The following is a 22031-nucleotide window of genomic DNA, read 5'->3' as shown; positions in this document are numbered from 1 at the left end:
CTGTGTCTCCCAGGCTGGAGTGCAGTGGCGTGATCTCGGCTCACTGCAAGCTCCGCCTCCCGGGTTCACGCCATTCTCCCGCCTCAGCCTCCCAAGTAGCTGGGACTACAGGCGCCCGCCACCGTGCCCGGCTAATTTTTTGTATTTTTAGTAGAGACGGGGTTTCACCATGTTAGCCAGGATAGTCTCGATCTCCTGACCTCGTGATCCACCCGCCTTGGCCTCCCAAAGTGCTGGGATTACAGGCTTGAGCCACCGCGCCCGGCCTTTTTTTTTTTTTTTTTTTGAGACGGAGTCTCGCGCTGTGTCACCCAGGCTGGAGTGCAGTGGCGCGATCTCGGCTCACTGCAAGCTCCGCCTCCCAGGTTCAGGCCATTCTCCTGCCTCAGCCTCCGGAGTAGCTGGGACTACAGGCGCCCGCCACCACGCCCGGCTAGTTTTTTGTATTTTTAGTAGAGACGGGGTTTCACCATGTTAGCCAGGATGGTCTCGATCTCCTGACCTCGTGATCCGCCCGCCTCGGCCTCCCAAAGTGCTGGGATTACAGGCTTGAGCCACCGCGCCCGGCCGGGGCTTCCTATTTAGGGACTCCCCCAGCATCTCCGATCCAGAGGTGGGGAGCGTGAGCGTTCACTTTACAGATGAAGAAACTGAGTCTGAAAGAGGAGGCATGGCTTGCCCAAGATCACGTGGCAGTGAGTAGACTCAGGGACGTATTGCCAGAACTGCCGACCACGGAGAGCCCCCCAACGCCAGAGAACAAGCCGGGCTGGCAGAATGACACCTAATGGGCATAGGAATGTTAATATCATGAGACGGGGAAAGAGTTGACCTTGCCTAAACCTCAGCCCTTCTGCAGAGAGAGTGGGTCTATCCCTTCTTCAGCAAGGGGCCAAGGTCACCTAAAAATGAAATATCCAATAAGCCACACCTACCTGAAGAAAAGTGTGGCACTGCTTAGTTGTAGTGGGTTGAACTGTGGTCCCTGAAAAGAGATGTCTACCTGGACCCCGTGAATGTGACCTTATGTAGGAAAAGAGTCTTTGTAGCTGGGTATGGTCACTCATGCCTGTTATCCCAGCACTTTGAGAGGGCAAGGCAGGAGATCACTTGAGCCCACAAGTTCAAGACCAGTCTGGGCAACATGGTGAAACCGTTTCTACAGAAAACTAGCCGGGTGTGGTGGCATGCACCTGTAGTCCTAGCTACTCGGGAAGCTTAGGTGGGAGGATTACCTGAGCCCGGGAAGATCAAAACTGTGGTGAGCTGTGATCATGCCACTGTACTCTGAGCCTGGGAACATAGTGAAATCCTCTATCAAAAAAAAAAAGTCTTTGCAGATGTAAATAAGTTTAAGATCTTAAATGAGATAATCCCAATGACCAGTGTGGTGCCTACATTCAATGACAAGTGTCTTCATAAGAAAAGATAAAGGCCAGTGGCTCACTCCTGTAATTCTAGCATTTCAGGAGGGCTGACGTAGGTGGATCACCCAAGGTCAGGAGTTTGAGACCAGCCTGGCCAACATGGCGAAACCCTGTCTCTACTAAAAATACAAAAATTAGCCGGGCATGGCGACATGTGCCTGTAATCCCAGCTACTCGGGAGGTTGAGGGAGGAGAATCACTTGAACCCCGGAGGTGGGGTTGCAGTGAGCTGAGATCGTGCTGCTTCACTCCAGCCTGGGCAACAGAGTGAGACTCTCAAAAAAAAAAAAAAAAAAAGATAAGGAGGCTGAGGCGGGAGGATTGCTTGAGGCCAGGAGTTGGAGGGTAGCCTGCCTGGGCAACGTACTGAGACCCTGCTTTAAAAAATATAATAGAGGCCGGGCGCAGTGGCTCATGCCTGTAATCCCAGCATTTTGGGAAGCTGAGGCAAGCGGATCACAAGGTCAGGAGATCGAGACCATCCTGGCTAACTCGGTGAAACCCTGTCTCTACTAAAAATACAAAAAAAATTAGCCAGGTGTGGTGGCAGGCGCCTGTAGTCCCAGCTACTCAGGAGGCTGAGGCAGGAGAATGGTATGAACCCGGGAGGCGGAGCTTGCAGTGAGCCGAGATTGCACCACTGCACTCCAGCCTGGGCAACAGAGCGAGACTCTGTCTCAAAAAATATATATATATATTAAAAAAATAGAGTAAGGGGCCGGGCGCGGTGGCTCAAGCCTGTAATCCCAGCACTTTGGGAGGCCGAGACGGGCGGATCACGAGGTCAGGAGATCGAGACCATCCTGGCGAACACGGTGAAACCCCGTCTCTACTAAAAAATACAAAAAACTAGCCGGGCGAGGCGGCGGGCGCCTGTAGTCCCAGCTACTCGGGAGGCTGAGGCAGGAGAATGGCGTAAACCCGGGAGGCGGAGCTTGCAGTGAGCTGAGATCCGGCCACTGCACTCCAGCCCGGGCGACAGAGCCAGACTCCATCTCAAAAAAAAAAAAAAAAAAAAATAGAGTAAGAAGGCTGGGTGCAGTGGCTCATGCCTGTAATCCCAGCACATTGGATGGGGGGGTGCCAAGACAGGTGAATTGCTTGAGGCCAGGAGTTCAAGACCAGCCTAGTCAACATAACAAGACCCCAACTCAGTTGTTTTTTGGGTGTGTGTGTGTGACAAGGTTTCACTCTTTCACCCAGGCTGGAGTGCAGTGGCAACATCTTGGCTCACTACAGTATTCACCTCCTGAGCTCAGATGATCCTTCCACCTCAGCCTCCCAAGTAGCTGGGACTACAGGTGCGTGCCACCACACCTGGCTTTTTTTTTTTTTTTTTTTTTGCATATTTTGTAGAGAGACAGGGTTTTGCCATGTTGCCCAGGCTGGTCTTGAAATCCTGGGCTCAAGTGATCCACCCACCTTAGCCTCCCAAAGTGCTCGGATTACAGGTGTGAGCCACTGAGGCCAGCCGCCATCTCAACAATTTTTTTTTATTTTTTATTTACATTTCTTGAGACGGAGTCTCGCTCTGTCGCCCAGACTGGAGTGCAGTGGCCGGATGTCAGCTCACTGCAAGCTCCACCTCCCGGGTTTACGCTATTCTCCTGCCTCAGCCTCCCCAGTAGCTGGGACTACAGGCGCCCGCCACCTCGCCCGGCTAGTTTTTTGTATTTTTTTAGTAGAGACGGGGTTTCACCGTGTTAGCCAGGATGGTCTCGATCTCCTGACCTCGTGATCCGCCCGTCTCGGCCTCCCAAAGTGCTAGGATTACAGGCTTGAGCCACCGCGCCCGGCCTTTTTTTTTTTTTTGAGATGGAGTCTTGTTTGGTTGCCCAGGCTGGAGTGCAGTGGTGCAATCTTGGCTCACTGCAACCTCCACCTCCCGGGTTCACTGCCTCAGCCTCCTGAGTAGCTGGAACTACAGGCACGCACCACCACACCCAACTAATTTTTGTACTTTTAGTAGAGACGGGGTTTCACCATGTTGGCCAGCCTAGTCTTGAACTCCTGTCCTTGTGATCTGCCCACTTTGGCCTCCCAAACTGCTGGGATTACAGGCATGAGCCACTGCGCCCAGTCTACAATTGTTAAAAGGATTACCAGGGTGCAGTGTGTGTGCTTGTAGTCCCGGCTACTCAGCACAGGTAGGAGGACAGCTTGAGCCCAGGAGTTTGAGGCTGCAGTAAGCTATGCTTGCACAACTGCACATCAGCCTGGGTGACAGAATGAGACCCTGTCTCCAAAAACAAAAACAAAAAACCCAGAAGAGCAGACAGACATGAGGAGAAAGCCACGTGAAGATGGAAGCAAGCCGGGTACGGTGACTCAGGTCTGTAATCCCAGTACTTTCGGAGGCCAAGGTGGGTGGATCTCTTGAGGTCAGGAGTTTAAGACCAGCCTGGCCAATATGGTGAAACCCCATCTCTATTAAAAATACAAAAATTAGTCAGATCTGGTGGCATACACCTGTAATCCCAGCTACTTAGGAGGTTGAGGCATGAGAATCGCTTGAACCTGGCAGGCAGAGGTTGCAGTGGGCCGAGATCATGCTGCTTGCACTCTAGCCTGGTGATAAGAGCGAGACTGTCTCAAAAAATAAAAATTAGAAAAAAAAAAAAAAGCCTGGGCACAGTGGCTCACTCCTGTAATCCCAGCACTTTGGGAGGCTGAGGCAGGTGGATCACCTGAGGTCAGGAGTTCGAGACCAGCCTGGCCAACATAGTGAAACACCCGTCTCTCCTAAAAATACAAAAATTAGCTGGGCGTGGTGACACACGTCTGTAGTCCCAGCTACTAGGGAGGCTGAGGCAGGGGAATCACTTAAACCCAGGAGGCGGAGGTTGCAGTGAGCTGAGATCATACCACTGCACTCCAGCCTGGGCCACAAAGCAAGACTCCATCTCAAAAAAAAAAAAAAAAAAAAGAAGAAGAAAGAAAATGGAAACAGATACTGATGTGATGCAGCCACAAGCCAAGGGACACCTGGAGCCATCCGATAATCTGGAAAGGATTCTAACCCCCAAGCCTTCAAGAGTGAGGTGGTGCTGGGACTTCTGGCCTCTTAAACCAAAAGAACATTAATACATTTTAAGCCACTCAGGCTGTGTTAATATGTTGTGGCAGCTCTAACAAATTAACACACCAGGCCAGACATTCTAATCCAGAAATCCTTGTGTAACTGCACCAGGAAATGCATACAAGCAGATTCACAGCAGCATTGTGGTAACAGCCGAATGACCTAACTGTCCACTAACAGTAGAATGGGCAAACTGGTCTATTCCAAGTATAGAATTCAAACCATACACCATACAACACAGATGCACTTTACAATTAGAAGCAAGAGCAAATCATGAAAGCGTATATACAGTGTGGTTCCAGAAACTTCAAAACCAGGCAAAATGAAATACGTGGCCGGGCGCGGTGGCTCAAGCCTGTAATCCCAGCACTTTGGGAGGCGGAGACGGGCGGATCACGAGGTCAGGAGATCGAGACCATCCTGGCTAACCCAGTGAAACCCCGTCTCTACTAAAAAATAAAAAAAAAACTAGCCGGGCAAGGTGGCGGGCGCCTGTAGTCTCAGCTACTTGGGAGGCTGAGGCAGGAGAATGGCGTAAACCCGGGAGGCGGAGCTTGCAGTGAGCTGAGATCCGGCCACTGCACTCCAGCCTGGGCAACAGAGCGAGACTCGGTCTCAAAAAGAAAAAAAAAAAAATGAAATACATTGGTTAGGGATGCATATGTATGCAGTCAACTTGAAAACAAAGTAATTCTCCCAAACCAGGGGATTCGTTTCCGACCTAGACTGAACAGTAGAACCCCTTCAAGTAGTTTTTTAAAAGATCAGTGCCAGGGTATCCACCCCAGGCCAATTAAGCCAGAATCTTTGGGGGTGCAGAATTGGGGACTTAAGCTTCCTGAGGGATTGGGGGAGGGGGATTCTAATCCAGGGCCAGGGTTGACAATTGCTGCTCTACAAGAAAGGAGTGGGTGCTTGTATTTCGCGCCCCAAGGGGAGTAATATGGGTACTACTTTATAATTACAATTGTCCCTTCCTATTCACAGGTGCCACATGTGTGGACCCAGCCAACTACAGATGAAAAAATAAATAAAAAATGATACAACCAAAAATACAAATTAAAATGCAGTATAACAACTGTTTATATATTTACATTGCATTAAGTGTTATAAGTAATATAGAAATGATTTAAACTATATAGGAGGATGTATGTAGGCTATATGCAAACACTGTGCCATTTTACATATAAGTGATTTGAGGGTTTTGGTATCAGATTTTTGGTGTCTGAAGGGAGTCCTGGAACCAATCCTCTGTGGACACTGAGGGGATGATGGTATTCGTTGTTGTTTTCTTCTTCTTTGAGATGGAGTTTCGTTCTTGTCGCCCAGGCTGGAGTGTGGTGGCGCGACCTTGGCTCACTGTAACCTCCACCTCCTGGGTTCAAGCAATTCTCCTACCTCAGCCTTCTGAAGAGCTGGGATTACAGGTGTCCGCCACCATGCCAGGCATTTTTATTTTTAGTAGAGGCAGGGTTTCGCCATGTTGGCCAGGCTGGTCTCAGACTCCTGACCTCCAGTGATCTGCCTGCCTCAGCCTCCCAAAGTGCTGGGATTACAGGCATGAGCCACCACGCCTGGCCTGTTGTTTTCTTTTGAGACAGGGTCTCACTCTGTTGCCTAGGCTGGAGTGCAGATCACGGCTCACTGCAGCTTCAACCTCCTGGGCTCAGGTGATCCTCCCACCTCAGCCTCCTGGATAGCTGGGACTACAGGCGTGCACCACCACGTCTAATTTTTTGTAGAGACAGGGTTTCTTTCTTTTTTTTTTTTTTATTTTGAAATGAAGTCTCACTCTTGTCCCCCAGGCTGGAGTGCAATGGCACAATCTCAAGCGTTTCTCCTGCCTCAGCCTCCCAAGTAGCTGGGATTACAGGTTCAGGCTACCACGCCTGGCTAATTTTTATGTTACTAGAGACAGGGTTTCACCTTGCTGGCCAGGCTGGTCTCAAACTCTTGACCTCAGGTGATCCACCCGCCTCAGCCTCCCAAAGTGCTAGGATTACAGGCATGAGCCACCGCGCCCGGCCGAGACAGGGTTTCACCATGTTGCCCAAGCTGGTCTTGAATTGCTGGGCTCAAGTGATCCTCCCATCTTGGCCTCCCAAAGTGCTGGGATTACAGGCATGAGCCACCACACCCCGTGATGGTATTATTTTAAATCATAGAAATGGCCGGGCACAGTGGCTCATGCCTATAATCCCAGCACTTTGGGAGGCCAAGGTGGGTGGATCACGAGGTCAGGAGAGCGAGACCATCCTGGCTAACACAGTGAAACCTCGTCTCTACTAAAAATACAAAAAATTAGCAAAGAGTGGTGGCGGGCGCCTGTAGTCCCAGCTACTCGGGAGGCTGAGGCAGGAGAATGGCGTGAAACCAGGAGGTGGAGCTTGCAGTGAGCCAAGATTGCACCACTGCACTCCAGCCTGGGCGACAGAGGGAGACACTGTCTCAGGAAAAAAAAAATCATAGACATGTTTTAGGTATATTTTGATGTTTGCTATATTTCACAATTTTTTAAAGAAAAAGATCTAACATCTCCACTTATGAGGTTCCTAGAACAGTCAGCTTCATAGAGACAGAAGCAGAATGGTGGCTAACAGGGGCTGGGGGGATGGGGAATTAATGTTTAATGGGGAGAAAGTTTTTTTTGTTTTTTTTTTTTTGAGATGGAGTCTCATTCTGTCACCCAGGTTGGAGTGAAGTCATGTGATCTCGGCTCAGTGCAACCTCTGCCTCCTGGGTTCAAGTGACTCTCCTGCCTCAGCCTCCCAAGTAGCTGGGATTACAGGCGCCTGCCACCACATCCAGCTAATTTTTGTATTTTTAGTAGAGACAGGGTTTCACCATGTTGGCCAGGCTGGTTTCGAACTCCCAACCTCAGGTGATTCACCTGTCAAAGTGTTGGGATTATAGGCATGAGCCATAGCTCCCAGCCCTAAGACGCAGTCTCACTCTATCACCCAGGCTGGAGTGCAGTGGTGCCATCTCGTGGTCACTGCAACCTCCACCTCCCAGGTTCAAGTGATTCTCGTGCCTCAGCCTCCCTAGTAGCTTCGATTACAGGCACCTGCCACTGTGCCTGGCTAATTTTATATTTTTAGTAGAGACGACGTTTCACCATGTTGGCCAGGCTGGTCTCAAACTGCTGACCTCAAGGGATCTGCCCACCTCAGCCTCCCAAAGTGCTGGGATTACAGACATGAGCCACAGCACCTGGCCAAAATTTCAGTTTTATAAGATAAAAAAGTTCTGGAGATGGTGGTGCTGGTTGCACAACAATGTGAGTATACTTGATGCCACAGAACTGTACACTTAAAATGGCTAAAATGGTAAATTTTATTTTGAGACAGGGCCTTACTCTGTGGCCCAGGATGGAGTGGAGTGGCATGGTGCGATCTCAGCTCACTGCAACTTCTGCATCCTTGGCTCAGGTGATCCTCCTACCTCAGCCTCCCAAGTAGCTGGGACTACAGGCATGTGCTACCATGTCAAGCTAATTTTTCTATTTTTAGTAGAGAGGGTTTCTCCATGTTGCCCAAGCTGGTCTGGAACTCTTGGGCTCAAGTGATCCACTGCCCCTGGATGGCAGTGGATGGCAACTTTTATATGTATAAATACATATAAGCCAAGATGGCAACTTTTATATGTATTTTACCACACAAACACACAAAAATCTAACATCTCCCAGCTAGGATCAGGATGGAAACCACCAAATAAAAAGGCTACATAGTCAACTCAGCAGAAAGCAAGATCTGTAGTAAACATTTACTTTCTTAGCAAATCCTCAAAACCATAACATGAGGTAGGAACTTTTATTATCACAAGTCCAGAGAGGTAAACTTACTTGCTTAATGCCACACAGCAAGCAAGTGGCCTGTCCCGGATGTGATCTTAGGTTTGTCGACTGCAGAGCCCCCACCCTCACTTTCCAGTGTGTGTGAGGGGGTCAGGAACAGAGGGAGGACTATTGTAAGTGGAGCCCCAGGCACTGTAGGGTCCTGGAGAAATAAGGGGGCAGTGGTGCCAGGAGCTCGATGGGGGTGTCCCTGGCCCTGGTGCCTGGGAGGAGGAGCCGATGTAGGTGGAGGTGCAAGGGCAGCTGGGCAGCCTGGGAGGGGGTCAGGTGGAGGCGTCTGAGGAGGGCTTCATCCAGGACCTGGAGCAGAGAGGTACGTTGTGTTGAGCCCCACATTTTCCAAGCAGCTGGGTACCCACCTCTAAGGGAAATGGGAGTAAGGTGGGCGCTTCCTCTATTCCCCACTGTTCTGCTGCTGTTAATCACGTCTTCTTTATACACAGATGTGCACATTCATACAGGCACTCACACTGCAGCAGAGACTGGCTAGGGGTCACCCAATCAGTTTCCTCCTAGGCACACACCTCAACTCCATTTCCCAGCCCTCTCACAGCTTGGTGAGACGTGAGTGAGCTCTAGCCAAGTGAATGTAGGTGGCAGTATGTATGCCACTTCCACACCTGGCCCAGAAAAGCCTTACCCACTTGAACCTACACTGTCTCCCTTATCTGGCTGGATATCAACAGCCTGGGTCCCTGAGTACTTACTGCTTGGAGCAGAGCCCACTCCCGTTATTTGACCTTAACATGAGGGCACAGTTCTTGTGTTAAGATTCTGGTAGTCTGGGCTTACTCTGTTAGAGCAGGTAGAGGCATCTGGTGTCCTAATACATGCATGCCTTTGACCCTTTGTACCAGACTCAAAGAATGGCAGACTTAAGAGGGTTTTAGAAATCAGCCACATCAACTCCCTTATTGAACACACAGACAGAATGAAGCTCAAGAGAGTGTTACTTGCCCAAGGCCACACACCAAGATGTGGGTACAGATACAGCCTTGGGAGCCAAAAGGGCTGCCTCCCAGTAGTCCCAAGCTGCAAAGATAAGGTCTTGAGATGCTGTCCATGCTCACCTCTCCCTCCACCCCTCAGAAAGCAGCAAGCAGGTGGGCTGGAGTACCTGTCTTTGGGGCTTGGTGCTCTCAGCTGGCAGCAGAAATCGCTGGCCCAGGACAGTGCCCACACGGGCAGAGTATGTGTGGTCTCCAAGCACAGGGCAGAGCTGTAGTACCATGTGTACCTGTAGTTGACTGGTGAACACTGGGCAACAGGAGAGCCCGGAGAGACAGTGGGCAGCTGCTCGTTCTGTCCCACCCAGTATCACCCCTCCTGCTTTCCTTTGGGGAAACACCACCCCCTTTCTCAGATCACATGTTTCAGTGAGGTCGGTACTATGGCCCCTGCATCCAGAGAGGGACACACAACATGTCAGGACGACCACAGCTATCAATCTGCCTGGCTGTGGGATCCACTCATGATGAGATGCAACCCTGATTTAATTGCTGAAGCCACCAGCCATAAGGACTGTTTTTTCCTGCTGGGGTGCTAGCCTGAAGCTGCCTCCTCTAGCTGGGCCTGGTCACATACACCTCTGGGGGCCACCAAATGCTTCCCAGGCTGCCGTTTTTTTTTTTTTTTGAGACGGAGTCTCGCTCTGTAGCCCAGGCTGGAGTGCAGTGGCCGGATCTCAGCTCACTGCAAGCTCCACCTCCCGGGTTTACGCCATTCTCCTGCCTCAGCCTCCGGAGTAGCTGGGACTACAGGCGCCCGCCACCTCGCCCGGCTAGTTTTTTGTATTTTTTAGTCGAGACGGGGTTTCACCGTGTTAGCCAGGATGGTCTCGATCTCCTGACCTCGTGATCCGCCCGTCTCGGCCTCCCAAAGTGCTGGGATTACAAGCTTGAGCCACCGCGCCCGGCCCCCAGGCTGCTGTTGATACCACCATCTCCCCAGCCCCTTGCCCCCTTGAGCCAAGTGCAGTTTTTTGGTTTTTTTTTTGAGACGGAGTCTCATTCTGTCTCTCAGGCTGGAGTGCAATAGTGCAATCTTTGCTCACTGCAACCTCAGTCTCCCAGGTTCAAGTGATTCTCCCGCCTCAGCCTCCCAAGTAGCTAGGATTACAGGTGCATGCCACCAACCCCAGGTAATTTTTGTATTTTTAGTAGAGACGGGGTTTCACCATGTTAGCCAGGCTGGTTTTGAACTCCTGACTTCAAGTGACCCATCTGCCTTGGCCTCCCAAAGTGCTGGGATTACAGGCGTGAGCCACCGCGCCCGGCTCAAGTGCAGTTTTTTTTTTTTTTTTTTTTTAGACGAAGTCTCACTCTGTCGTCCAGGCTGGAGTACAGTGGCGTGATCTTGCCTCACTGCAACTCCTGCCTCCTGGGTTCAAGCGATTCTCCTGCCTCAGCCTCCCGAATAGCTGGGATTACAGGCACCTGCCACCGTGCCCGGCTAATTTTTTTTTTTTTTTTAAGGCAGAGTCTCGCTCTGTCACCCAGGCTGGAGTGCAGTGGCGCGATCTCAGCTCACTGCAAGCTCCACCTCCCAGGTTCATGCCATTCTCCTGCCTCAACCTCCCGAGTAGCTGGGACTATAGGCGCCTGCCACCACACCCAGCTAATTTTTTGTATTTTTAGTAGAGACGGGGTTTCACCGCGTTAGCCAGGATGGTCTGCATCTCCTGACCTCATGATCCACCCACCTTGGCCTCCCAAAGTGCTGGGATTACAGGTGTGAACCACCGCGCCCGGCCGTGCCCAGCTAATTTTTATAGTTTTTAGTTGAAACAGGGTTTCACCATCCCTGCCAGACTGGTCTTGAACTCCTGACCTCGTGATCCACCCACCTCAGTCTCCCAAATCAAGTGCAGTTTTAAAGGCTGGCTGGGGTGCAGACCTACCTGTCAGTGGCTGCAGCTGGACCAAGGCACAGCCAGAGCCTGTGGCTACCACACGAAAGTGACTGAGAGTCTTCTTGACACCTTCCAGGATGTCCTTTCGGGATGGGGCCTTCACTGGAACTGTCTGTGGTGCCAGTCAAGAGTGAACAAGCCTTACACAGGCCTGGGAGCTATACCCAGACCCTCCCTGCTCCCAACAGACTCTGGGCAGGGCCACAGTATAGGCAGTGGTCAACTGCCTGTTTTAGGGGACAGGAGAGCCAGCCTTCCCAAATCCATACCCCTGACTCCTCTCTGTAGGGTACTGTATCTAGAAGCATCCCTCCTCTTCCCTGCCCAGACCCGGACTCACAAGATTGACCCCATCAATGTGTTCCAGTTTCAGGGCGGCCTGGATCTTCCCCTCTGAAGCAGTTGGGATCCCATTAGTGACAGCACTGAGGAAGGGGCAGGAGGAGGTCACACAGTGGCTTGCTGGGCCCTCCCCACCACCTTAAGAACCTCCCAGCACCTCTCACCAGTAGGTAGCAGTGGGCCTCTGGGCTCTCTGTGAATGGGTGAAGAACTTCTGGAGGCGACTAGCCGTCTGGGGACAGCTGGAGAGGAGTACAAGCCCAGAGCTTTCCCTGGAATAAGAAGACAAATTACACAAGTTAAAGTCCCTTGAACTCACCCACTAAAAAGGAAACTCTTAGGAAGGAACACTGACCTGCTTCAGGCCAAACACTAACACCAGGACTATAACCTAGACCACCTCCTGAGAAATAAGTAAGGTTTCCCCTTCTTTGATATCAAGACTTTGTAGCTTAATGTGTTTCTCATTTTTCCCCAGCCCCCAGAGAGCTCAGAGCCAAATGTCCTAAGGATTGTCTACCATGTGCCAGAACTCTACTAGAAATTCTGTACATAGTAGCTCTTAAATAAGTTCCCCACAAAAAAGCTCATGAGTTTGTGGAACTGCAGAAATATTTAATCTCAAGTACCATCTTTAATTGATGGCAGTTAGAGGAAAGAGTATCATGGATCGACTAGCAATGCCTGCCACGAGTACAGTCATGGAGAAATGACTGCACACTAAGCATAGGTATTATTTTCTCTATTTTACCATTAGGGGAACTGAGGCTCAGGGAGGGTTTTGTTTTGTTTTGTTTTTTTGAGACAGGGTCTCACTCAGGTTGTTTAGGCTGGAGTACAGTGGCAGGATCTCAGCTTATTGCAGCTGCCATCTCCTGAGCTCAAGTGATTCTCCCATCTCAGCCACCTGAGCAGCTGGGACTACAGGCATGTGCTACTATGCCCAGCTTGTGTGTGTGTGTGTGTGTGTGTGTGTGTGTGTGTGTGTTTCTTTTGTTTTGTTTTTTTAAGTAAAGATAGGGTTTTGCCATGTTGCCCAGGCTGGTTTTGAACTCCTGGACTCAAGCAATCCTCCCACCTCGGCCTCCCAAAGTCCTAGCGATTACAGGCATGAGCTACCATGCCCGGCCTCAGGGAAGGTTTTGTTGTTGTTGTTTTTCCAGAGATGGGGTCTATTTTGCCCAGGCTGGTCTCGAACTCCTGGGGTCAAGTGATCCTCCTGCCTTGGCCTCCTAAAGTGCTGGGATTACAGGCGTGAGTCACTGTGCCCAGCGTCAGGGAGGTGTCATGCTTTGCCTGGTATCACACCATCTGTACTTGAGGATTTGAACCCAGAGTCATCAGCTTCCTCCTCTTCACTGTACTTGTATCCACCTCTACGATCTCAAACCTTCCTATGGAAAATGTGTCAGCATATCCCAAAGCAGCTGTTTCCCCACCATAGATGGATGCCTGTACTCCTAGCTTCCTATCACCCCTACCACTTACTTCCCAGATGCTCGGACAACCTGAAGCTCCTGCTCCCCGAGCCCCAGGGACTGGCTCAGCTCTGGCAGCACTGACAACAACGTCAGCTCTCCTGATTTTCCTGGAAAGTAAGAAAGAAAAATTACAAGAGGCCAAAGCTTCACGCCTTCACTTTTCCCTCCCCAGACACAAAACCCCCTTCTGCTGCATTCCCTTCCCACATACCCGGCCTGTACCTGTCACTGGTAGACCCTGTGGCTTGTTCAACGTCACTAGAGGTCCTGAAACATACATCACATGAACATCAGCAAAAGCAACAGTAACCCTTTATGCAGCACTTAAGAATTTCCAGAGCAATTTCTCACACATCTTAGCACATGGCCCCATCATGACTCTCAGACGTGACTTATCTACCGCACACCAAACTGAACTGCTTTCTGTTCCTCTGCCACCTCAGAGTCTTGGCACTTACTGTTTCCTCTGTCCCCAAATTTCCCAGGTCTGGCTCCCTATCACCTTGGCTCAAATGTCACATCACAGAGAGGTCTGAATCTCCAATCCAATGTCTGCCCTCTTCCTACAGTTCCTCACCATTAGAACATCCTGTTTTAGTTTATGCATAGCACTTATCACTAGTAACTTGTTCATTTATTTTCTGACACCCATTTCTCCCGTTAGAGAGAAATCCATTTCTCCCTTGAGAGCGGAAACCCTATCTATCTTTTTCAGCACTGTATAGCCTGCCTAGAACAGTGCCTGGAACACAGCATATGTTTAAGAAATAGTTGAGAAAAGAAATAAATCACTGAATGGAGAGTGGGGTTCAGAGAAATTCAGTTATTTTCCTAAAGCCACACAGCAAGCTGATCACAGAGCCTAGATATCTGACTCAAAGCCTGTGTTTTGTCTATCAATAAACAATAATTTGTTGTCGTTTTTTTAGACTGAGTCTTGCTCTGTTGCCCCAGGCTGGAACGCAGTAGCACGACCTCGGCTCACTGCAACCTCTGCTATCCGGGTTCAAGTGACTCTCCTGCCTCAGCCTCCCCAGTAGCTGGGATTACAGGCGGACACCACCACACCTGGCTAATTTTTGTATTTTTAGTAGAGACGGGATTTCACCATGTTGGCCAGGCTAGTCTCGAACTCCTGACCTCAAGTGATCCGCCCGCGTCAGCCTCCTAAAGTGCTGGGATTACAGGCGTGAGCCACCGCGGCCAATAAACAATAATCTAGTATAGCAACTCCTGTAACTGAGCGCCGGCTATGTGCAAGGCTTGATAGTTATTTGCATCCTCTCCCCACTCTTAACCCTACTGCATCATGGCAGTAAGGTTAAAAGCGGGGAGAGGGTGCAGATTAGGTGGCTCGTCCCAGCTCATGCTGCTAGTGGGAGGCAGAAGCAGGGCTGATCCCGTGGCTTCACTCCGCGGCAGTCCCCTCCCGATCCCTGTGCGGCCGTGCCTCTCACCCCTCACCTTTCCGGTCCACCACGGCTGCCCGCAGCGCATCAACCAACTCCTCCCGACTGAGGTTTTTTGGCAGCAGCCCAGGGAAGGGCTGGTCCCCGAGGGGCCCCGACCGCAGGCGGGAGCCGCGGGGTTGCCTGTGATGCCTGGACAACGAGGGAGAAGCAATGGGAGTCATTCCGTCCCGAGGTGCCGCCCATTCCTATCTCCCGACGCCTCTTCCCAAAACCTGCGGCCTCTGACAAATGCCTCACAATGTCTAGGCTGACCTCGAAAATTCAGGTACGACCGGTCCCATCCTACAGTCGAGGGCACCGAGGCTGAGAGAGGCCAAGGGGCTGTTTTCGGGTAACATCTACCTGATGCAGATCCCGTACGTGCCTTCCCCCTGCCCTAGCCTCCGTGCCGCATGAGGGAGGGGGTACTTAATCACCGGGCTTCGATGCCAAAGCCTGCGTCCTCGGGCGCTGTGCTTACAGCCAGGCCCCGCCGCCAGCCACTCCAGATCGGACCCACAACACGGCGGCCGTCCATCTCCCGAGTCAGTACAGTGCGCATGTGCTTTCAGAGGAGCAGCGCCACGCTCCAGCCAGCGCGCTGATTGGTCAGCTTGAGTGTCAATCGGAATGGTGACGAGGCGGGACTCAGAGCCCGCGGAGGCGGGCTTTTCCTCCGCCCAGGAAGAAAATGCGGCATTGCGGGCCTGTGCTTTTAGGGACAGCTGGGGAGCAGACGAATTTGATCTGTTCAGAAAACGTGTCTTGGCCGGGCGGGGTGTCTCATGCCTGTAATCCCAGCACTGTGGGAAGCCGAGGAAGGCAGATCACAAAGTCAGAAGATCAAGACCATCCTGGCTAACACGGTGAAACCCCATCTCTACTAAAAATACAAAAAATTAGCCGGTCGTGGTGGTGGGTACCTGTAGTCCCAGCTACTTGGGAGGCTGCTGCAGGAGAATGGCGTGAACCCAGGAGGCGGAGCTTGCAGTGAGCTGAGATCCGGCCACTGCAGTCCTGCCTGGGGGACAGTGCAAGACTCCATCTCAATAAATAAATAAAATAAAATATACAGAGTCCTCCTTTTTCAGCAGTGAGTAACTCAAGGCCTTGGTGGTTTTGGAGGACAACTGCAGCTAAAGAGTCAATTTGGGCCTAAAGGACTGATAAAGTTTATGATACGTCTGTCATGCTAGCAAAGAAGTCATTAGAAACACTACAGAAGGTCGTGACAGAGGTTGAAATGCCTGCTATTCCAGTACCAAGAGCAATAGTGGAGGCAGAAAGTCCCAAATTGACAAGCAAGGGAATTAGTGGAATAACTCTTCTTTGTCATGTCGGTGTCATGAGGGGAATAGGAAGCTCTTCGGTCCCATTTGCAAATTGAATTTTGGGAGTAAGGAAAACTAGTGTGCATATTCCTGTCCAATTAGCAGGTAGACACATGTAGGTGGAGGAGCCACAGAGGAAGAAGAGACCTTGTGCAAGGCAAACTGGAAATGCAAAGTAAAAAGATGAGATGGAGTACTGTAGCAGGACAAGCCATAGACAAAACTCCTCACACACCGAGTTAAAGAAGGAAGGGGTTTATTCGGCCAGGGGCATTAGCAAGACTCCTGTCTCAAGAGCCGAGTTCTCTGAGTGGGCAATTCCTGTCCCTTTTCAGGGGTCACAACTCTAAAGGGGTGCATGTGAGAGGGTCATGATCAATTCAGTAAGCAGGGGGTACGTGACTGGGGGGCTGCACGCACCGGTAATTAGATCGGAACAAAACAGGATAGGAATTTTCACAGTACTTTTCTATACAATATCTGTAATCTATAGATAACATAACGGATTACGTCAGGGGTCAATCTTTAACTACCAGGCCCAGGGTGTGGTGCTGGGCTGTCTGCTTGTGGATTTCATTTCTGCCTTTTAGTTTTTACTTTTTCTTTATTTGGAGACAGAAATTGGGCATAAGACAATATGAGGGGTGGTCTCCTCCCTTATTCCCCCCTTTGAGACTCTTAATAGTGGGAGTTCTCACTTATTTTTACTACCTGTGTCTTCTTGCAAGACAGATCGATAGTGATTCATATAGTACACTTGTGCTGAAGCATTTCGGTGAACAAAGGTAGCGATGAAGCTTTTTGTCATTTGAAGAAGTACAGGTAGCAAACAAGGGAGCAGTAAGCATGTTCCTATTACTGTTATAACTCTTGTTATAAGAGTTTTAAATCCTCCTAGCACTGGGAACCATTTTCTAAACATGGCCCCAGGATTAAATCTATGCCACACTTGCACAGGCACATGTGCCAGTTTTGTCATATCTCTAACTATGTCTTCAACTACTTGTTCTTGATTATCTATGTGTAGGCAGCAATTAGTAAGGTTAAATTTCCTACAGACCTCTCCTTTAGGTGCTAGCAAGTAGTTGAGAGCTAATCTATTTTGATAGATAGTATTTCTCATCTGAGTTTCTTGCCAGGCTAGAGTAGTCAAGGCTCTGCTGGTTTTGTTAGTGGTTATTTTTAAGACAGCTTGTAACCGTATCATTTGGTTGATCATGTAAATGGGGGTCCAGTATCCCCACGAGCCGTCTTGTGCCTAAGTAGCCAGCTTATAATATTGTATGATTCTCTCAGGGGACATTTATCATTTTTTCAATTTCCTATAACTATGCTTCTCTTTTCACGGGAAGCATAGACAGGGAAGCCCAGGAGTTCGCCTGTTTTTATGGGCAGTAGGAAGAAAGATGGTTTAATAGTGCCAATAACACAACTACCCGCCTACTGGTCAGGTAATTTGGCGTAAACTCTATACCTACATATCCAGTATAATCCAGTGGGGGCTGACCAGTCCTGGTGGGACTCTGGGTGGGTCCACACGGTTTGCAACTTTGGGAATTTACTAAATGAATTTCTCTATGTGTGATTTGAACTCCACTAAGTGACTGTTTTTGTGGTACTATTATACAGTTTCTATCTCAGACAACTAAGTCGTCCTACAGGGTGGGTGAATTCTTTTCCTTCTCTAGCTATGAAATTTGTCCAATAATTGAGGTTTTAGGACCCAGAAATTATCAGGGTGAGTCTTTTGAGCCGGGAATTAATCAGGAACTGGGTCTGTAGGTACTAATTCTCAGGTTTCCCACGGCCATTGATCTCCCATTACAGTTCCTCCACATACATAACATGAAGTGACATTGAAAGACTGGGCTACATGCTCGGCTAATTGCAAAAACAAATTTCTTATTTTTCCTTGAATTTCTGGTACTGGCACATTTAGTTCATCATAGAAGGTTTGAAACACTGGCTCAGGAGAGTAAATTTCTCTGTAAATTTCTCCTGGAACCAAGATATTTACTTGAGGATCCAGTCCTGCTGTCTCGATTCCTAAGGTCACATGCTCCTCTTTTTACCAGCGAGGATCAAGGGGGTTGGTTATTACTAGCTCTGAGGGGTTATATTGTCCTTTGGTACAGGAAGGGCCATTTTTTCCTTTCTGAAGGTGGACTGGATCCATTTTTTTTATATCCAGGTGGCCTAAATGACACAAGACAAGTATTTATATTTATTTCTACGCAGTCCTAATTTATGACAAATGTACTTATTTTCTGCCATATAGCCTCTTTTCCAATTAAGAGAACAACACCTTATTCCTAACTTATTACTATTAATAACAGCACAGGCATCAAATTTTAAGGTGACTTGTTTGGGCACCTTTTTTTCTTCTGCTTTGGCTAAGACTTTACTCCTATCGTTTATGAGCCCCTACCAGTCCTTAGTCCTTAATCTTATTTTAAAAACTGTGATCATGGGAGGCTCAGATGGGTCATAACACACATTAGGTTGGTCATTTCCTGGGCTACATACCTGGTATAGAATAACATTATACAAACAAGTTCTTTTTAGAGTTCCAGTACACTTGGCCGGGCGCGGTGGCTCAAGCCTGTAATCCCAGCACTTTGGGAGGCCGAGACGGGCGGATCACGAGGTCAGGAGATCGAGACCATCCTGGCTAACACGGTGAAACCCCGTCTCTATTAAGAAATACAAAAAACTAGCCGGGCGAGGTGGCGGGCGCCTGTAGTCCCAGCTACTCGGGAGGCTGAGGCCGGAGAATGGCGTGAACCCGGGAGGTGGAGCTTGCAGTGAGCTGAGATCCGGCCACTGCACTCCAGCCTGGGCGACAGAGCAAGACTCCGTCTCAAAAAAAAAAAAAAAAAAGAGTTCCAGTACACTTATAATAACCACAAAATAATAGGACCATAGCAACCTTTTGTCCTACCTCAGTGACTTGATATGTACACTGGGAACAGTCCTCAGTCTGAGGAAGTTCAGTTGAAGTCCTTACTGTAAAAGTCCAAATTTTAAGGAAAATGAGTCCTGCGATGAGTTTCCTCCTGCTTTGGCTGTGCGTGGACCAGTCAGCTTCCAGGTGTGACTGGAGCACCGCTTGTCGTCTTCTTCAGAGTCACTTTGCAGGGGTTGGCGAAGCTGCTCCCGTCCACGTACCGCTCACAGTCTACTGATGTTTAAGGATGGTCTCGGAGGTTGGGCCTGCTAGAATAAACTGAGTCCAACCCCTCTACACAGTTATGTTCAACTGGGCTCTCTGATACCAGGAGCAAGTTGGTAGGGTTTAGGCTGTTGCAAACTTTAATGATTATGTGGGGATTTTCACATAGCAAGCTTTGGTACTTGGTTAATCTAGCATTTGTTAACCAATGGTGTCCTTTGGTAGTCATTAAAGTTACCACAGCATGGGGGGCCTTTATATTCAGGTTTTGCCTAAGGGTTAGTTTATCTGCTTCTTGTGATAACAGGTCCGTTGCTGCTAGGGCCCGTAGACCTGGGGGCTAGCCTTTGGAAACCCTGTCTAGTTGTTTTGAGAGACAGGCTACTGACCTTGGCCAGGGCCCCACAGTCTGGGTTAAAACTCCAACTGCCATTTTTTTCCTCTTTCTGACACATAGAGTGTAAAGAGTTTTGTCAGGTCAGGTAGCCTCAGGGCTGGGGCCGACATGAGTTTTTCTTTTAATTCATGAAAAGCTTGTTGCTGTTGGTTGTAATAGATGTAGTTTATCTAATCTACATTTTTATTAACTGTCACCTACCAAAATATTGACTCAAATCCTGCAGCTATTTGATTTCAAGCTTTAAATTGATCTGGTATTCCTTGTGGGACTCTAATTGCGTCTAAATAGACACGAGAGTCGAAAGACCTATAAGGGGCTTCTCTTGCTTTACAATAGCTCATTTTTTTTTCCTTCTGGTTGATGAAATGCCAGGGTGAAAGGGATAGCCAAATGGACTAAAGTACAAATGCCACTCCAGTTATTCGGCAGAGTGCCCAGTAAAGGTCCACCACAATACCACCACACATCTGCTTGGGGATGAACAAGGGCTGACTGATTGATAACCTCTTGAAAATTCTTAAGCTCGGCCGGGCGCGGTGGCTCAAGCCTGTAATCCCAGCACTTTGGGAGGCCGAGACGGGTGGATCACGAGGTCAGGAGATCGAGACCATCCTGGCTAACACGGTGAAACCCCGTCTCTACTAAAAAATACAAAAACTAGCCGGGCGAAGTGGCGGGTGCCTGTGGTCCCAGCTACTCGGGAGGCTGAGGCAGGAGAATGGCGTGAACCCGGGAGGCGGAGCTTGCAGTGAGCTGAGATCCGGCCACCGCACTCCAGCCTGGGCGACAGAGCCAGACTCAGTCTCAAAAAAAAAAAAAAAAAAAAAAAAAGAAAATTCTTAAGCTCACTGCATCCTTTCAGGTCTCCAAGGAACGCTAAGTTTCCTCCCTGTCGTGAGAGACACGAAGTGAACTTAGTGTTGGGAGACAGAGGCTGGATGGCCCTTGGGGGCTGATCCGCAGGGTGCCGGACTTTGGGATACAGCAGAGAGAGCTTGGCACGACTTATTACTCCAGGCTGTAGAATCCTGGAAAAGAGCTACTATGCAGCCTACACCTGGTCGACTGGAGGACCACCTTAGTGGAAAGGGGAAAATCTGGGCCTCTGGCCTGCCATGTGCACAAGCATAACAATTGCTTTTGTTTAATGTACAGATGGAATATTTGATCCATTTTAACCAGGCATTTGCATCTTGGTGTCTTGTCTTAATTGCTAACATTTGTTTTAAGTCTTTAACTTCTATGATCCTCTAGTAAAATGGATGTATGATTTTAGGAAATTACAAAAACTGGTTGGGGCAGTCCATCCTTGCTCGTTAGTGGCCCACAGAATGTTGGACCAACTACGGCATGAAAGCTCTACATTGAGGGGCAGGACTCCTGCATTGGCACTGAGGTCTTTATCAAAATCTCCCCGGATTAAATGGTCCTAGTTTACTAATGCCCAGTCTGAGGAGAGTCAGGAGGGACAGAAGTACTTTTCTGAAGTAGAAAGCTGTCTTTGACTTGGGAAGTCCTCACATGGTATAACAAGGCAAGCATTAAATGCAATAGTTTGAGGTGAAATTGACTTGGTTATGTTAATAACTAGATGGTCAGCAATAGAATGAGGAAAGAAGAAAGGGTAATAGAATAGATGAAAAGAGTTAAATTTTTCTTAGCTTTAGTTTGGTAGGGTTTTCCCGTGGGACTATGGCCCAGACTCTGGAGGGGGTGGTGCTTTCTTGACTCGAGTGTGATGAGTCCATCCTTTTTTTTTTTTTTTTTTTTTTGCTGTACAAACAGCAGTCTTGGTGGTTAGTAGCACAAGGTAGGGTCCTTCCCAGGATGGCTTGAGTTTTTCTTCTTTCTAACCTTTGATGAGAATGTGATCTTCAGGCTGGTGCTGGTTTACCGGAAATTCTAGGAGTGGTACATGTGCTAAAAGACTTTTCCTAGACAGCCTAGGAAACCAGGAATTTCAAGCCCAAAAGCAGGATGATTTTTGCTATCGTGGCCACACAGAAGCGCTCTCCCTTCTAAGGCTGTCTCTGCACCTTGCAGCTTTCCAGGATGGGCCTTAGAAAAACCCTGTAGGTGTCCCTGGAGATTCAGGCCGGCTCTTTCCCAGGCTGGGAATGAAAGACCTGGCCAGTCATATGCAATTCCGGAATGTTGCTCAGGCTGGAGTGCAGTGGTGCAATCTCGGCTCACTGCAAGCTCCGCCTCCCGGGTTCACGCCATTCTCCTGCCTCAGCCTCCTGAGTAGCTGGGACTACAGGCGCCCGCCACCATGCCCAGCTAATGTTTTGTATTTTTAGTAGAGATGGGGTTTCACTGTGTTAGCCAGGATGGTCTCGATCTCTTGACCTCATGATCCGCCCGCCTTGGCCTCCCAAGGTGCTGGGATTACAGGTGTGAGCCACCGCTCCTGGCCTCACCTGTTACTTTTTCATATGGCAATTAGAAAATGATGGCCTGTGTTACACGTCTGTTGCGCAGGGCTGTGTCAGGCCTGTGTGGGTCCTTAACATAGCCCTGCAACATGGGCATGAAAGTTGTGATGGCTGCAGCCAGGCTTTGCAGGCTGCCCGGGTATCTC

The 22031-nt window shown here is 49.4% G+C and overlaps 1 protein-coding gene across 5 annotated transcripts; it reads right to left on the bottom strand.

The window, feature by feature from the left end:
- Window positions 1-8304: 8304 nt before the first annotated feature.
- On the bottom strand, window positions 8305-15154 carry RPUSD3 (RNA pseudouridylate synthase domain containing 3). Of its 5 annotated transcripts, none has more exons than XM_025377593.1 (9): window positions 14985-15154; window positions 14561-14697; window positions 13319-13363; window positions 13104-13203; window positions 11780-11887; window positions 11614-11698; window positions 11262-11413; window positions 9480-9619; window positions 8305-8662 (listed from the first exon to the last, which is right to left on the bottom strand). In XM_025377593.1, the coding sequence occupies exons 1-8, from the start codon at window positions 15107-15109 to the stop codon at window positions 9502-9504; spliced, it is 870 nt and encodes a 289-aa protein (XP_025233378.1). In that variant the 5' UTR covers window positions 15110-15154; the 3' UTR covers window positions 8305-8662; window positions 9480-9501. The 5 variants fall into 5 exon arrangements, with proteins under 5 accessions (XP_025233378.1, XP_025233375.1, XP_025233379.1 ...); XM_025377590.1 differs by having other exon boundaries at window positions 11262-11385; XM_025377594.1 differs by lacking the exon at window positions 9480-9619 and having other exon boundaries at window positions 11262-11385.
- Between the last annotated feature and the right edge of the window lie 6877 nt (window positions 15155-22031).

Source organism: Theropithecus gelada, chromosome 2 (genome assembly GCF_003255815.1).
Source record: "Theropithecus gelada isolate Dixy chromosome 2, Tgel_1.0, whole genome shotgun sequence".
NCBI classification, from domain to species: Eukaryota; Metazoa; Chordata; class Mammalia; order Primates; family Cercopithecidae; genus Theropithecus; species Theropithecus gelada.
This window is presented reverse-complemented; position numbering and strand designations above follow the sequence as displayed.

What these genes read in the sequence shown, in the direction of transcription:
- RPUSD3 (XM_025377590.1), bottom strand. Translation starts at nt 15,109, where the DNA reads ATGCGCACTGTACTGACTCGGGAGATGGACGGCCGCCGTGTTGTGGGT. An exon ending in AGCCGTGGTGGACCGGAAAG is followed by an intron (nt 13,364 to 14,560) that starts GTGAGGGGTGAG and finishes TGTATGTTTCAG; the next exon opens with GACCTCTAGTGACGTTGAAC. An exon ending in ACATTGATGGGGTCAATCTT is followed by an intron (nt 11,386 to 11,613) that starts GTGAGTCCGGGT and finishes CTGGCACCACAG; the next exon opens with ACAGTTCCAGTGAAGGCCCC.